This window comes from Triticum aestivum, chromosome 6B (genome assembly GCF_018294505.1).
Source record: "Triticum aestivum cultivar Chinese Spring chromosome 6B, IWGSC CS RefSeq v2.1, whole genome shotgun sequence".
Classification (NCBI taxonomy): Eukaryota; Viridiplantae; Streptophyta; class Magnoliopsida; order Poales; family Poaceae; genus Triticum; species Triticum aestivum.
In genome coordinates, this window is record NC_057810.1 from 143,163,304 (window position 1) to 143,179,333 (window position 16,030).

The 16,030-nt window shown below is 45.4% G+C and overlaps 1 protein-coding gene across 2 annotated transcripts; it reads left to right on the forward strand.

Annotated features, from left to right (window-relative positions):
* Positions 1-4,960: 4,960 nt before the first annotated feature.
* Positions 4,961-9,723, forward strand: LOC123136225 (gamma-tubulin complex component 3). Of its 2 annotated transcripts, none has more exons than XM_044555556.1 (7): positions 4,961-7,356; positions 7,453-8,300; positions 8,488-8,541; positions 8,629-8,742; positions 8,859-8,961; positions 9,255-9,350; positions 9,455-9,723. In XM_044555556.1, exons 1-2 carry the CDS (start codon positions 5,159-5,161, stop codon positions 7,706-7,708), a joined length of 2,454 nt encoding a protein of 817 aa, XP_044411491.1. In that variant the 5' UTR covers positions 4,961-5,158; the 3' UTR covers positions 7,709-8,300; positions 8,488-8,541; positions 8,629-8,742; positions 8,859-8,961; positions 9,255-9,350; positions 9,455-9,723. The 2 variants fall into 2 exon arrangements, with proteins under 2 accessions (XP_044411491.1, XP_044411493.1); XM_044555558.1 differs by having other exon boundaries at positions 7,453-7,766.
* Positions 9,724-16,030: the final 6,307 nt, after the last annotated feature.

The window sequence follows — 16,030 nt, forward strand, 5'->3', positions numbered from 1 at the left end:
CAAGACGCTATGTCTTGGAGAGACGGGTTTTGAAGACCATGAAAATTTTCAAACAAAGAAAATACACCTAAGGACCCATCATGATATGGATTTTGAAGTAAATCTGTATAATTCTCAGATCATAACCCATTTTGGTTGCCAAAATTGGGAAGCACTTTGCAAAATGTATGATTTTTATGAGGGTATGATTGTCACCATGGATCTTAGTGATCCTGACATCGAGCAAGACAATATGGACATTTGGGTCCTTGTTGATACGCTTCCGATTCTACCGCAATGTGAGTTTCTCAAACATAGTTATTAACTAATTTATATTGTTTATTTCAAAAATAGTTGACAGCTTATTTCCATTGACAGCTTATTTTGAATCTTCAAACAATGTGCGGAAGATGATAGACAAAACCCACTATACTGATGACTCCGAATTAACTTATAAGGAGAAAAGTCATCTGATCACTTACTGTATTTATCTTGAGAATTACAATACCTATTATCGAACTCCTCCAAATTATGGTGAATACATGCCACTCACTACTAGGAAAAGGGCTATAGATGGAATTGACACTAATGGCGCATCAGACATGTGGTGCGCCATTACTATATACTAATGGCGCACCATGTGTTGGTACGCCATTAGTGTCCAAATACTAAGTAAAAATATTTAAAAAAAATCAAAACTACTAATGGCGCACCGTGGGAGTGGTGCGCCATTACTAGTTGAACTAGTAATGGCGTACCATGCCACGGTGCGCCATTAGTAACTTGGCCACCACTTCCACCGAATGCACCCCCCTGATCGCCTTTTCAGTTTTTAAAAAAATAAAAAAAATGATGAAAATGTCAAAAAAATAAAAGAAAATAAGTTTCCCATGTGATATGTGGTCTAGTTGTTGGGAAAATTTGCAAATATGAATTTCGACTTCATTTGCAAAATCTCGCGAGAATTTGTAAAAATGGGCATAACTTTTGCATACTAACTCGGATGAAAAAGTTTTTTATATGAAAAATCATCTACTCGAAAAGTTACATCCAAATTTAACGGGGGAACCCCGTTAAACATTTTCAAAATCATCAAAAACCTAACAGAAAAAAAGATACGGGGCTTTTAAGATCTGGAGAGGCAAAAAAATTCAAAAAAATTCAAACTTACTAATGGCGCACCTACCCGTGGTGCGCCATTACTATCTTCCTGCCTTCAAAATTCAAAATAAGTCAGAAAAAATAAAAAAAAGTTACTAATGGCGCACCTGCCCATGGTGCGCCATTAGTATCTTCCCTCCTTCAAAATTCAAAATAAGTCAAAATTTTTTTAAAAAAATACTAATGGTGCACCTGCCCATGGTGCGCCATTAGTATCTTCCCGCCTTCAAAATTCAAAATAAATCAAAAAAAAATTACTAATGGCGCACCTGCCCACGGTGCGCCATTAGTATGCCGTATATATGGCTGGTCGTGGTCCTCTCCTCCTTATCTCTTCATTCCACCTCTCCTACACTCCATCTCCTCCTCTCCTCCACTCCATCTTCCCTTATCTCCTCCACCATACTACCCTCCTCCTCTCTGGCGACCTCCTCCTCCTCTCCGGCGACCTCCTCCTCCCTCCTCTCCTCTCCTCCCCTCCCCTCACAGTTTTTTCTCCCTCCTCTCCGGTGAGCTCCTCCTCCCTCCTCTCCGGTGAGCTCCTCCTCCCTTCTCTCCGGTGAGCTCCTCCTCCCTCCTCTCCAATGAGCTCCTCCTCCCTCCTCTCCTCCCATCCCCTCATGGTTTCTCATTCCTCCTCTCCGATGCTCCGGTGAACTCCTGTCCAACGACCTCCTCCTCCTCCTCTCCAGCGATGTAGGCGAGCGCCTCTCCGGTGACCTCCTCCTCCTCCTCCTCTCCGGCGAACTCCTCTTCGGTGAACTCCTCTCCGGCAAAAGAACACGACAAAAGAACGTACAAGATCCAAAAATAGGAACAAAATTTGAAATAATGTCGTGCCAAAAAACAAGCAAAAAATGGGCAAAAAATCACGATCCAGATCCAGATCCAGATCCAGATTCAAAATTCAAAAATACTAATGGCGCACCGGTGGCCTATACTAATGGCGCACCGGTGGCCTATACTAATGGCGCACTGCTTGGTGCGCCATTAGTATACCAGATACTAATGGCACACCTTAGGTGCGCCATTAGTAATAAATACTAATGGCGTGGTACTAATGGCGCACCGGTGGTGCGCCATTAGTAGGCAAAACCGGTGCGCCATTAGTAGGCCTTTTTCTAGTAGTAACTAGTGCACGTGTTGAACCACGGTAATTTTTATGAAGATACCCTGGTAAGATTTTTTACTATTACGACATCCGTGCATCTTTTGCATACTTCTAAAACTAGTACATCATTGTTAACTATGAAGTTATTACTATGTTTTTCAACAGAAAATCCTGATGGATTGTGTGCCTCATCTGATGTATTAGAATGGTCGCCTTGCAGTTCTGAACATACATCCAGGTCAATCTAATGAGCTCACCTGTGCATATCGGATTTCTAAAACTGGTGAACACATGCTAATCGAAGAATGGAAAAAATGTTTGGAGATTCGCAAGGAGGTTCTTGGAAGTAACATTAAGCGAAATGCAAGAATTGGAGACAGGATAATCTCCATTCTCCATAATGGAGAGTCGGGGGCTATCTTGTTTTTTGCTATTTTACCTTAGAGAATATAGTAGGTCCTAAGAGAATGTAGTAGGTCCTATGAGGTACAATATGTTTATTATGTGGTACAATGTGTTAGAGTTGTGATTATGACTAGTGACCAATTTGCTATGTGATGTCTCATTGATGAAAACGATGATCTTGAGGAGGTGTTATATGACAATGATGTATTATGATGATAAGTTGTTAATGATATGATGATGATGATATTTATTATATCATTGGGTGAAAGAACCGCAGATTAGTTTCAAGTGGATGGACATCCACTTGAAACTAGTCCACGGTTCTTTCACCCCGTGATGTAATAACTCATTATGATGTAAAAACAATCTATAAATTCCTGTTGTATGAAAACTTGTGTAAAGGTGTATGAATACAACATGAAATAAGATACGAAATAATAGTAGCAGCGCGGGCAGGGAGAAGCGCTACTACTAATTACCAGTAGCGCTCCTCTGGAAAGTCGCTACTACTAAACCGATTTAGCAGTAGCGTGGGCTGGGGCACACTACTGCTATACGTTAGCTGTAGCGCCTTATCAGTAGCGCACCGTCCCACGCTACTGATAGGCCTAAAACCCGCGCTGCTGCTAGGCTTTTCCCTAGTAGTGTTTTTGAGCCATCTACATCTATGGCTCAACTGAGACTGGATCAGTGGATACATACCAGAAATCATATTTTGCACATAGTTTGATACTCCCTACGTCCTATAATGTAAGACGTTTTTTAACACTACATTAGTATTAAAAAACGTCTTACATTATGGAACAGAGGGAGTAGATTGTATTAGGTGGTCTGCATTAGGCGGTAATTTGATTGCACACATTCAGCCTAATTTGACTTGATTAAGAGTTAACACTACACTGGTCGAGTACATAGGTATAGATCCATTAGTCTATATTGATTTTTTTGAGGGAAGAGTCTATTTTGATCTGTTTTTCTATTCAGGGCTTTTTTTTGTTCTTCTTTTTGTGAGGGGGAAGGGCTTTTTATCCTTTTTTTGCTATTAGGGTTTTTGTTTTGAATTTTTTTTGAGCGGTAAACCAAACTTTATTACTCAATTGTCAGGTTTACATGAATTACAAAAGGGTCGTGGGGTGTCCCCAGCCACACATGACGTCCTTCTTCTAAGGATGTAGAGAACTTCACTAAATTATGGGCATCAACATTCATTGCCCGGCCTTCAAAAACAAACTTGCAGCTAGTAAGTTCCCTTGCCCTTGCAACAATCTCCTTAATGATCATACCATATTTCCCATCCGAACCTTTCTCTATCTCATCCACTAGTGTTTTACAGTCACATGCGATAACAACTCGATCCAAAGATAAATCGAGTGCAAGAGACAGAGCTTCTCTACAAGCAAGCGCTTCCAGCGTAGGAGGGTCCGTAATTAGATCGAAGACCATAGCCGATGAACCAAGGTATTTGCCAGTATGATCCCGACAAATCGAGGCTGCCGCCCCCCGTCTCCCATTCCTTGTGAGTCCTCCGTCCACATGGATCTTTGTGATGCCTTCGGTTGGCACGTTCCATCCTCTCCTGCCTCCCGTTCTTGTGATAGTTGCTGCCCGAGGCTTGTCGCCGGATGACACAGGCGCCCTCAAAATTTCAAGCTCCGAGATGAAGCTCTTAACAAAAGAGAAAATGGCATGTGGGCTCTGAAAGATTGCTTCATGGATAGCCTTCTGACGTGCTGTCCAAATTGCCCATAAAGTAACAACACAGTTTATTAACTGGGATGTGGCAGATTATCAAACAAAGTGAATAACCATTGCTTCGCACTCGGCTCGCTTGTTGCATGTAGATGTTCAGCGAGATCGCCATCAACGAGGGCCCAAACGCAACGAGTCATTGAACAATTCAGGAGGGAATGCCTCCATGAATCTTGTGCTTCGCACAGCTGACAACAATCAACATCGGACATATTTCTTACATGGCGCACATCCTCAGTCGGGAGAGAATGTTTGGCAAGTCGCCATAGAAAGTTTTTTACCTTGCCCGGGACCTGAACCGACCATAGAGAAGTCCAAGATTTCCCTTCGGCTGCCAAGTCAGATGATCCTGCAATTCCTTCAAGCCAATCCTCTCTTCGTCTTTTTTTTTTTTGCTATTAGGGTTTTTGTTTTGAAGGGCGGACAGAGCAGAGCATCCAGATCGACGGCCCACGGATGAAGGAGACGAGTAGACGACGGGCCTCGCATGTGTTCCCCAGCCCATGATAGGAAAACTCGCTTCCCCAGCCCAATGCACCGATGCCTCCCTCTCTTCTCCTTTCTTCCTTCCCTCCTAAAAAAACCCAAATCGACAGCGAGACGCCATGGCGATTCAGTTCTAGCTAGGTCTACCTCCCGATTCCCCTTCCTTCTCGGCCGGCCGGCTTGGACTGCCGCACCAGCTGCTCGCCGCCGCTGCCGGCCCCTTCTCGCGCCGCATCCGGGAGAACCCTAGCGCCCACGTCCTCCCCGATGGACGAGCACCAGGCCGGGGATCTCGTCAAGGAGCTCGTCCTCCGCCTCGTCCCCGCCGACTCCGGGCGCGACGCGGGCGGCGCGCTGCGGTTCGCGCACCGGCTGCTCTCCAGCCGCCTCGCCCCGGCCGTCCTCCCCGACGAGCACGCGCTGGCGGAGTCCATCAAGCGCCGCCTCGCCGCCTCCGGCCGCCCCGACGACGCCCTCGCCTTCGCCGACCTCCACTCCAAGCTCTCCGCCCGGTCCCGCCCCGCCTCCCTCTGGCCGCTCCTCTACCTGCTCGACTCGCTCTCCTCCCACCGCCGCGGGGCCGCCTCCTGCCTCCCCGACCTCCCCACCGCCGCGCCGCCGAGGCATGCCACCTCGCGGGCGCCAGGCACGCCGGCCGGCGGCGTGGCGCTCGTCTCCAACGACCCGGACAACATCCGCGAGATCGCGCTGCGGGAGTACACCGAGCTGGTGCTCGACGAGACGGAGGTGTCGGAGGCCACGCTGGTGCGCGACGTGCTCTACGCCTGCCAGGGCATCGACGGCCGCTACGTTCGGTACGACAAGGCCAGCGACACCTACGACCTGCCCGGCGGAGTCCGCGTGCCCGGCTCCACTCGCACCCTGGTACGCAAGCTGTGCGAGGTCGGCTGGCTGTTCCGCAAGGTGCGAGGCTTCATCTCCGACAATGTGAGCCGCTTGCCCTCCCATGCCGCCACCGAGGTCGGCACTGTTGCTCAGGCCTTCTGCTCAGCTCTACAGGAGGAACTGTCTGATTACTATAAGCTACTTGCAGTTCTAGAGTCGTACTCGTTGAATCCGATCCCAACACCTGGGTCTGATTCGGGCGTGTCAGGCAATTACCTCTCGCTGCGGCGTCTTGTTGTGTGGCTTGCTGAGCCTGCGGTGAAAATGCGATTGATGGCCGTCTTGGTGGATGGATGCCGTGGTTTGAGAGGTGGTGGAATGGCTGGTGCGATCCATGGGCACGCGCAGCATGGGGATCCCATGGTTCAAGACTTTATGGCCCGCTTGCTGCGGCGAGTCTGCTCACCCCTGTTTGAAATGGTCCGAAGCTGGGTGCTTGAAGGTGAATTGGAGGACGTATTTGGCGAGTTCTTCATTGTTGGGCAGCCAGTTAAGGCTGAATCTTTGTGGCGGGAGGGCTACCTTATTCAGTCTGATATGCTACCGAGTTTCATTTCTCCGGTGCTGGCACAAAGGATCCTCAGAACAGGGAAGTCGATCAACTTTCTCAGAGTTTGCTGTGATGATAATGGTTGGGCTGAGGCTGCCACTGAGGCTGCAGCCTATGTTGGCACCACAACAAGTCGAGGTGGGCTTGGTTATGGGCAGATTGATGCTTTGGAGGCATTGGTGGTAGAAGCAGCCAAGAGGATTGATCAACGTTTGATGGATGTGATCCATAAGCGATACCGATTTAAAGACCATTGTCTTGCTATCAAGAGATATTTGCTTCTTGGGCAGGGTGATTTTGTTCAGTATCTGATGGATGTTGTTGGTCCAGAGTTGTCAGAACCAGCCAATAGAATTAGCTCCTTCCACCTTGCTGGCTTGCTTGAAACTGCAATACGTGCGTCTGATGCGCAATATGATGACCGTGACATCTTGGACCGGATAAGAGTAAAGATGATGGATCACGGAGATGGTGATCGTGGCTGGGACGTCTTCTCCTTGGAGTATGACGCTAGGGTCCCTCTGGACACGGTGTTCACAGCTTCAGTCATGAAGATGTACCTCAAGATATTCAACTTCCTATGGAAGCTTAAGCGTGTTGACCATTCTCTGACTGGAGTCTGGAAGACAATGAAGCCTAATTGCATTGTTTCTTCTCCATTCTACAAGGAAGGGACAAGCATCAGGGCTCAGTTTGTTTCAGTTCTTCGGAAATGCCAAGTTCTGTTCAATGAAATGAACCATTTTGTGACCAACTTCCAGTACTACATTATGTTTGAGGTCCTGGAGGTTTCCTGGGCTCGTTTTTCAGAAGAAATGGATGCAGCAAAAGATTTGGATGATCTTCTCATGGGACATGATAAGTATCTCACTTCAATTGTGGAGAAGTCCCTCCTGGGTGAGCGGTCCCTGGGAATTTTGAGAAATCTTTTTGCTTTGTTTGACATCATATTACAGTTCCGCAGCCATGCTGATAGGTGGTTTGAACGGATATATGAGTTGCAACTAAGGTTAGATTATTGCAGAAATAGCTAATGCCATCTTTCCCTCAAAATCTCATCACATCTACCGTTTGATTTACTTTTAAGTTCTCCTTTGTACTGCAGGGGAAAGAGTAAACCGAAAACAAAATCCAAGGAAACAGGTTCATGGCTGGAGGGGGGCAGAAAAGCCATGATTCAACTCGCAGGGGAACTGTTTCGGAAAATGGGTGAAGATTTGGATAGCATTGCGAAAGATTATACAGCTTCTCTCGACTCATTTATCTCCCAGTTGCCCCTGCAGCAACATGTTGATTTGAAGTTCCTTCTCTTTCGTTTGGACTTCACTGAATACTACAGCCGTGTTTCATCCAACAAATGAAATGAGTGTGTGCTTCTAATGTGGAAGAAATAGGTGTTAGATACACTTTTTGGTTGGGGTGGGTGCTTATCATTGATCAATATCTGATATTTCTCGCCCACATTAGTTAGTACCTTTTTTAGTTTTAGTTCATTTTTTTGTAGTATATTTGAAGTGCTGGTATTTGCTTCTCAAGATGGCTTTGGTAACACTGAAATATCTTTGACTTGTGTGACTGGGTTGATTATTTATGTATTGTGAATTGAGTGCCAGCATTTTCTCAAATACTACACTTGGTACTTCCACCTCATAATTTCACAAAAAAGCAATGCATCTGTTTGGTATCCAGATCATGCTTCACACAGAGCTCATTCTATCATATGTATTGCGTCATACATTTTTTTTCCTTTCTGCCTTTCAAAGGAATATAATGTTCACTCACTGCAGTTCTACAGTTGTGTATTGGTAACTCTGCCGTCATATTTCTTTATGAATCCACGACTGATTTCAGACTACTGTGCATTGATAATTCTAGAAGGTGTTTTGCTTATGAACATGACCGCGACAACAGATCTCAGACTTACTTTCTTGGAATTTGATAAATATTTGCTAGGTGCGTCTCCCAGGACAATTTAGTTTCAGCATATGATATATCTCTTTGGTATTTTGGACTATCTGTTTGGTACAGCTGGTGCCTGGTGGTGCTACTTTGTATCAGGGTGGCACTTATTGCTGTTCCTAGTTATGCTTAACCAGTAGATACCCCTGTAAATGCGTCCTAAACTGTCTCCATCTTACAGGCTCATGAAAAACTGATGAAGCAACACTCTAAAATCCAGGATGTACATGAACAGGTAAGAACAGTTGCAAGGCATGATTGAATTCTATAGGTGGATTGATTGAACGATGAGACTGACTCTTTTGCTTTCTGTTGCTGCTAGCTTGTTTCTGCTAAACAGTTGAAAAGAAAGTTAATGCTCTCAAAGCTAAGCTTAATGATGAAAGTGTATTAGTTATGTCATTTGACGCACAGATTGTTGATTGGCAAGGAAAAGGTTATATTTCTAATTTCTAAATATATATTTTGTTAGTACTGCTCAAGTATTTTATGTTACTCCCTTTCTGAGAATTACTATTTTCCTCACTTTTTGCATGAATCCCTTCCAACCAGTACATGAAATGGAGGGAGCGTCTCAAGGGGAAAGTGAAAGAAAGGAATCAAATAATAGCAGATGAAAATCAGAAGCTGTGCGCTTTGAGCTCCGAGATTGAGGGTAAACTGCAGTGCCTTGAACCTAGAGAAAAGAAAGTAGAGGCAATGATCACTAAGTTGTTTATTCTGAATATATTGCTTGTTCAAACTTAAAATCATTTTAAAATGGGAAACATCATTAAATTTGGTGGTCCGTGTGAGGCCTTATTAGTATTTATTGCCGCTGTTCATGCAGAAACACGATACTATATGTCCATCTCTTTGACTGTGAAAGCACCTGCAGGTTTAGCTGCATTTTTTGGGTTAATTGTGCCTTTTTTTCCGAACTGACAGATCATGTTTGTCTCCACATAGGCCTCAAATTTGTGTTCTGAAGTTGCTCCAGTAAGGACTGCTGCCACAGCAGAACAGCAGAAAATTCACGCAAAATTCAACAACATTATGAAGGCGGTACGTCTAACTGTCTAAGTTAGAAGACTGCTTTGTAAAATCATCAATAAAGCATGCATCTTTTCAAATATATCTGTATGTGCTAATATTGATTCTCTCTGTAGTTCAACACCTACATGGGTAGCGTCGACCCTTTCCTCAAGCGACTCGAGGAAGTGGGCAGGTTAGATCACCATCTAAATGTAATTCAACAACATTTCTGACACTGGGTTAGCTGTGCTTCTTACCAGTACACGGATGGAAAACCCTGTACATATCTCTGTTTATGTGTGCATGATGCTGTAGTAGTGCCTCTAGCTGCTATTTGTGTGCTGAACTATGTATATGCCGGTTGGTTCAGATCGGAGCTATTTATTGATCCGAGGTAACTGTATTCTACGCACTGATGTTATCTTCTACTCCCTCCGTTCCTAAATACTTGTCTTTCTAGAGATTTCAACAAGTGACTACATACGGCGCAAAATGAGTGAATCTACACTTTAAAATATGTCTACATACATCCGTATGTTGAGTCCATTTAAAATGCCTAGAAAGACAAGTATTTGGGAACGGAGGGAGTATATATATGTAAATATGCATTGCATTTCTGACACACTTTCATTTTTGCTTCGGTTACTTGTCATCAGATAAGATGGCTTTGTCGTCTTACCGATACAATTGAAACCTGGCACTCTTCTTTTTTTGGGCAAAGTGAGGGATTTATGTCTATACTTCAAACATCATCATGCATTATATTAGAACCAACTTCTGAATTCCTGAAACTGAATTTGGAACCACACATAATTTATAGTTCATCACATCCAGAATGCTTGAGCTTCAAAATAAACCTTGTATGTGGACAACTACGTAGGAGCGAGCCGTGGTCACACGGGCTCGCCGTCCTGGCCATGCTGAGACGGAAATAGGAGATTCCTGGCCGTGCAGATTGCTCAGGTTTTTGTGGATAATATATACTCCCTCCATTCCTAAATATATGACGTTTTGGTAGTTCAATTTGAACTACCAAAAAGTCATATATTTAGGAATGGAGGGAGTACAAGCTACATGAATTGCTTGATGCTATTATTTCTGGTAGGGATGAAGTTTTCATCAGCCACTTTTGGCGACATTTCTTCCGGTTAACCGTCACTCAGCTGAATATGAGTAGCGGTAGCCACCAGAGACAGAGGGATTAAACCAGTGTCTGGAAACTTACTCGAGATGTTTTGTGCATGCTTCTCCCCACAAATGGGACCATTGGTTGCCGTTAGCTGAGTTTTGGTATTACACAAGTAATACTTGGAGATTCAACCGTAGGTGCAAATGACAGTTGCTCGGATGACGGATCAAAAACTGGCGTTCAATTATTTTGGCTCTGCCACTGTACCACAACGTGTGGGGTAGGTCGCTTATACTGAGAGCAGTAAAATCCACCCTGTGGTCCATGTATCTGTTTTGAAGAAAGCAGTGCCACCGTTTCGGGAGGTATGTCTGGATCTTCATGAAATTTGTACCAATTCCGATCATGTTGCTCAGCCGATAAATGTCCACGATCGGCGCCAGGTACAACAAGATGACGGTGTGTTAACGCAAGCGTTGGTCCATATGGGAGGCCTGCCAGATAAATGGGCGACCTATACCAAAATCTTCAGTTTTGTCTACAGAAGTAGTTCCATCTTGGTGCCCGCCTAGTGCTGGGAAAGTTAAGTTGAACACTGATGGTTCCTTCACCTTGGATGGAAGAGCAGGTGCTGGTATGGTTTTGAGAGATTCTAATGGTGCAATCATCTTTTCTGCATGCCGTACCTTGTATAGATGCTGTGATGCCTTGGAAGCAGAACTGTGCGCTTGTATGGAGGGTTTATCTTCCACCCTTAGGAGAACTGAGCTACCTATCAAATTGGAGGTTGATTCCTTGGAAGTAGTCAGGCTGGTGCAGACAAATGACATCGACGGATCAATTTATGCTTAGCTTATTAGAGAGGTCAAGCTGATGATGAGTCTTCGGTAGACTAGTATTACTCATATTCATAGACCCCAAAATAAAGTTAGTGATTGTTTAGCTATCTTTGCTAGAGAGGAAGGTAGAACCATGACTTGGTTAGGTTCTGGACCTCCTAAAGTTTTGGAACTTGTTGCTTCAAATTGTAACACTGTTGGAGTTTGAGTAATACAAGTTTCTGTTCGCAAAAAAAGAAAGATAAATGGGTGACCTGGGAAGAACTCACCGGCATGTAGCATTAACTCCCATCTACAGCTTGGGGTCAACCCATTCCACAAGAAGGGTAATGTCACGACGTATGAACCCGATAACACTAAAGATAGAGGGAAGAGGTAGGAACCAACTAAGGCGAAGCAACCTTTTTTTTTTTGAGTCTAAACACGCTTTATTTATTACTCAAACAAGTTCATGGGGATACAAGATATGTTTGGAGGATGTAACAGCCACACATGGCGCCCAAAATCCAAACCGAAAGCATGCTTAGCGAGGCTATGTGCCTCAATATTGGTTGCTCTCCCTTTGAAGATGAAGGTGCAACTATCAAACGTAGCTGACGTTTCCACAATCTCCCTGGTAGTGCTCGCATAGGCTTCCCCGGTGCGATTCTTGATGTCTTTCACAACCTCTTGGCAGTCGCTAGCGATGATGATGCGAGCAAGGCCCAGGTCCGCTGCCAGTGCGAGCGCCTCGCGGCATGCCGGCGCTTCTAGCGTCGCCGGGTCCGTTACGCCATGTATCTTGATAACCGAGGCTCCCAGAAAGCTGCCCGAATGGGTTCTGCACAAGGCACTAAAAGATCCAAAATTACCATCTCTGGATACAGCTCCATCAACCCGGATTTTGTCAATTCCTTCAGGAGGAGGGATCCATCTTGGCATTATAGGAACTGCCGTCGGAGCCGCAATAGATGCCTTCTTCGGTTTGCACTCATCAAGCTCCCGAACAAACTTCAAGATGAAGTGGTAAGTTGATAGAGCGCTCTGAAAAATATTTTCATGTAGTGCCTGTCGCCGTGCAAACCAGAGTGCCCATAAAGTGGTGACTACCAAGACGAACTCTTGCGAAGATAGCATGTCCTGGATCGAAAACAACCATCGTTTAGCGTCCGGCTCCGTGGCGTTGTTTAGGGCTTCCACTAGATCTTGATCATGAAGAGCCCATACGCACCTAGCAACCGTACAGTGCAACAGCGAATGTTGCCATGAGTCCTCGGCTCCACAGAGTCCACAACGTGTAGTTGTTGACATATTACGATGGTGCAACACATCAGCTGTCGGTATCGATTGCTGGGCCAGCCTCCACAGAAAGATTTTCAACTTTGAAGGAACATTCACTTTCCACAGAGCATTCCAAGACTGTTTTTCACTGTCCACACTTGACGAACCAGCCCTACCCTCGAGCCACGCCTCTCTCGTTAGCTTGGTTTCCACTAACATACGATAAGAGGAACGGACGGAGAACACCCCACTTCTTTCATGAATCCAGGACCAGAAATCATCGATGTTCCGAGTGCAAACTGGTATAGAATATATGGTTGCAGCATCTGTTGGCAGGAATACTTCGTCAATCAGCGTACGGTTCCATTCAGCACTAGGCAATATCAGCTCGTTCACCATCTGAGGAGGATCGACCACTCTGCTCACAATTGGCCTCATGTTTGAGGGTCTCGGCAACCAGTTGTGGTGCCATATGCTCGTGGAATGACCGTTGCCTATTCTCCCGATCATACCTTGTGTGAGTACCTCACGGCCGTCAATTATGGCTCGCCAAATCTGGGATGGGGATGACCCTAGGGAAATACTTGGCCTTTAGAGTTCGGGCACTCAGTGATTCCGGATCCATCACAATTCGCCATGCCTGTCTAGCGAGGAGAGCGAGGTTGAAAAGTTCAATGTCACGAAAACCCAGGCCTCCACAATATTTTGGTTGTGTCATTGTGCTCCAAGAGACCCAACTAGGTTTCCGTTTACCCTCTTTGCTGCCCCACCAAAACTTCCGAATCAAGGAGTTGATATGTTCACAAAGCCCGCGCGGTAGCTTGAAACAAGACATGGAATAGACTGGAATTGCCTGTGCCACCGATTTAATAAGAACTTCTTTCCCGCCTACTGACAGAATTTTTCCAACCAGCCCTTGACCTTGTTCCAAACACGATCCTTAAGAAACTTAAAAGCCCCATTCTTGCTATTTCCCACATCCGATGGCATTCCCAAATATTTATCTGAGAGCGATTCATTTGGGATACTTAGAGCATTCTTCATATCAGTTTTTAAAGAAGAAGGACATCCCTTGCTAAAAAATACTGAAGATTTTGCAAGGTTGATCCTTTGACTCGAGGCATTGCAATGACTTTCCATCAAGGCAGACAACTCATTTGCTCCAACAGAACTGGCTTTGACAAACAGCAGGCTATCATCCGCAAATAATAAGTGGCTTACCGGCGGAGCCGTCGGTGCCACTTGAATACCAGTGAGGTGCGATGATTCAGGTTGGGTTTTGAAGAGGCACGAAAGGCCCTCCGCTGCAATAAAAAACAGGTATGGAGAAATAGGGTCTCCTTGACGGATTCCTTGTGAGGGGGAAAATTGTTCAAGTTTACCTCCATTGAACAAAACAAAAAACTTCACCGATGAAACCATTCTCATGACCGAAGCAACCCAGGATGGTGCAAATCCCAGCTTGGTCATAATAGCCTCCAAATAGTTCCACTCGGCACGATCATAAGCCTTCATCATGTCTAGTTTGACAGCACAAAATCTGTTCCTCTGAGCTTTGTTCCTCTTCATGAAGTGCAAACATTCATATGCAGTTATGACGTTGTCTGTGATCAGACGCCCTGGAACAAAAGCAGACTGCTCTTCAGATATAATTTCAGGAAGGATTTGTTTCAACCTATTAGATAACACCTTGGAAGCAATTTTGTAAAGTACATTGCACAAACTAATAGGCCTGAATTGAGACAAGTTAGTGGGGTCCTTCACCTTTGGTATGAGTACTAGGATAGTCTCATTTATCATGTCAGGACTCTCCTCTCCTCGAAGAATCCGAAGAACAACGTTGGTTACTTCAGTGCCACACAACTCCCAGTGCCTTTGAAAGAAATGCGCCGGGTATCCGTCAGGTCCCGGGGCCTTTGTGGGATACATCTGGAAGAGGGCTGCTTTCACCTCTTCCCCCGTATAAGGAGCTGTGAGGCCTTCGTTCATTGTTTGCGTGACCTTCCTAGGGACAACATTAAGGACAGTTTCCATGCCCGATGTGCCCTCTGATCTGAATAAATTTTTATAGAACTCATTCATTAATGAAGCCATCTCAGCTTGATCACTTGTTACTGAGCCATCTGGATGTTCAAGCGACTTGATGGTGTTCTTACGTCGTCGCATGCTAGCCCGTCTCTGAATTTTTTTGTATTCTTGTCACCATCCTTGAGCCAGTCCACCCTGGATCTTTGCCGTTGCATCATCTCCTCCATGTGATATAGCTCGACTAAGCGGTCTGAGATTTTTATCTCTGCATGTGATGGCGCATTTCTTTGAGGATCACTCTGTAAAACAGTCAACTCTTTCTTCAGTTTTTTAATCTCCTTTGCAACGCAACCTATAGTCGCCCCACTCCACTGTTTCAGAGAAGCCGACAAATCGCCAAGCTTTCTACTCAATTGCTGTACTGTATGGCCCTCGGGAGCACCGTTCCACATAGCTTGGAGAGAGGAGCCGAAGTCCTCGTGCCTTTCCCAGTAAACTTCATATCTGAACAGCCTCGATGATGCTTGAGATGGCGTCAGAGGCTCCAATTGTAACCTGATTGGGCAGTGATCGGAGGCCGCCCCAGTTTCGTGGCTCAAGATCGCATGAGGATATATGGCATTCCAATCTGAATTAGCCAAGGCCCGATCCAACCGTACCCGACAATATCCACCTCCTGCCGTCTTCTTCTCGAAAGTCCACTGTTTCCCTATGAACCCAAGATCATTTAGTGCACAAACATCAATAGCGTCACGAAACCCTTGGATTTGTGAGCGTCTTCTCTGTCCCACTCCCACGTGTTCGTGAGGGTGCAAAACTTTGTTGAAGTCTCCAATGCAAAGCCATGGGAGAGAGCTCGCAGACGTCAGTGGCTTTAGCAGATCCCAAGTCTTGTATCTGTCCGCCACTTGTGCCTCACCATATACACACGTGAGACGCCACTCTTCTTGGTTCGGGCCTAAGACTTTTGCATCAACATGGTACTCAGAGTAGCCGAACACATCAAGTTTTATTCCGTCATTCCAAAACACACCAATACCGCCACTGCGGCCCACACAGCTAACTGCATAAGCATGACTAAAACCTAAAGTATCAGCAAGACTCTCGACACGTGCTTTAGAAATTTGTGTTTCAACTATACATAGCACTGTCGGGGCAAATTGCTTCACTAAGTCGCGAAGCTCTCAAATTGTCACGGCTTTGCTCGCACCGCGACAATTCCAGCATAAGAGATTCATTGTGCCCGGCGATCCTCCCCACGGGAGGTCGCCGATTTTGCATCTTGTGGTTTGACAGGAACTATTCCCTTCTTCTCCATGTTCTTGTCTGCAATGGTTCGCAGCCGCTTCTGTTCTTGCTTGGAAGATGGACTTGTTGGGAAACGTAGTATTCAAAAATTTTCCTATGCACACGCAAGATCATGGTGATGATATAGCAATGAGAGGGGAGAGTGT

Excerpts from the sequence above, each read along its gene's own strand:
- LOC123136225 (XM_044555556.1), top strand. The coding sequence starts at position 5,159 with ATGGACGAGCACCAGGCCGGGGATCTCGTCAAGGAGCTCGTCCTCCGC. Across the intron at positions 7,357-7,452 it reads ATATATGAGTTGCAACTAAG|GGGAAAGAGTAAACCGAAAA; the intron begins GTTAGATTATTG and ends TTTGTACTGCAG.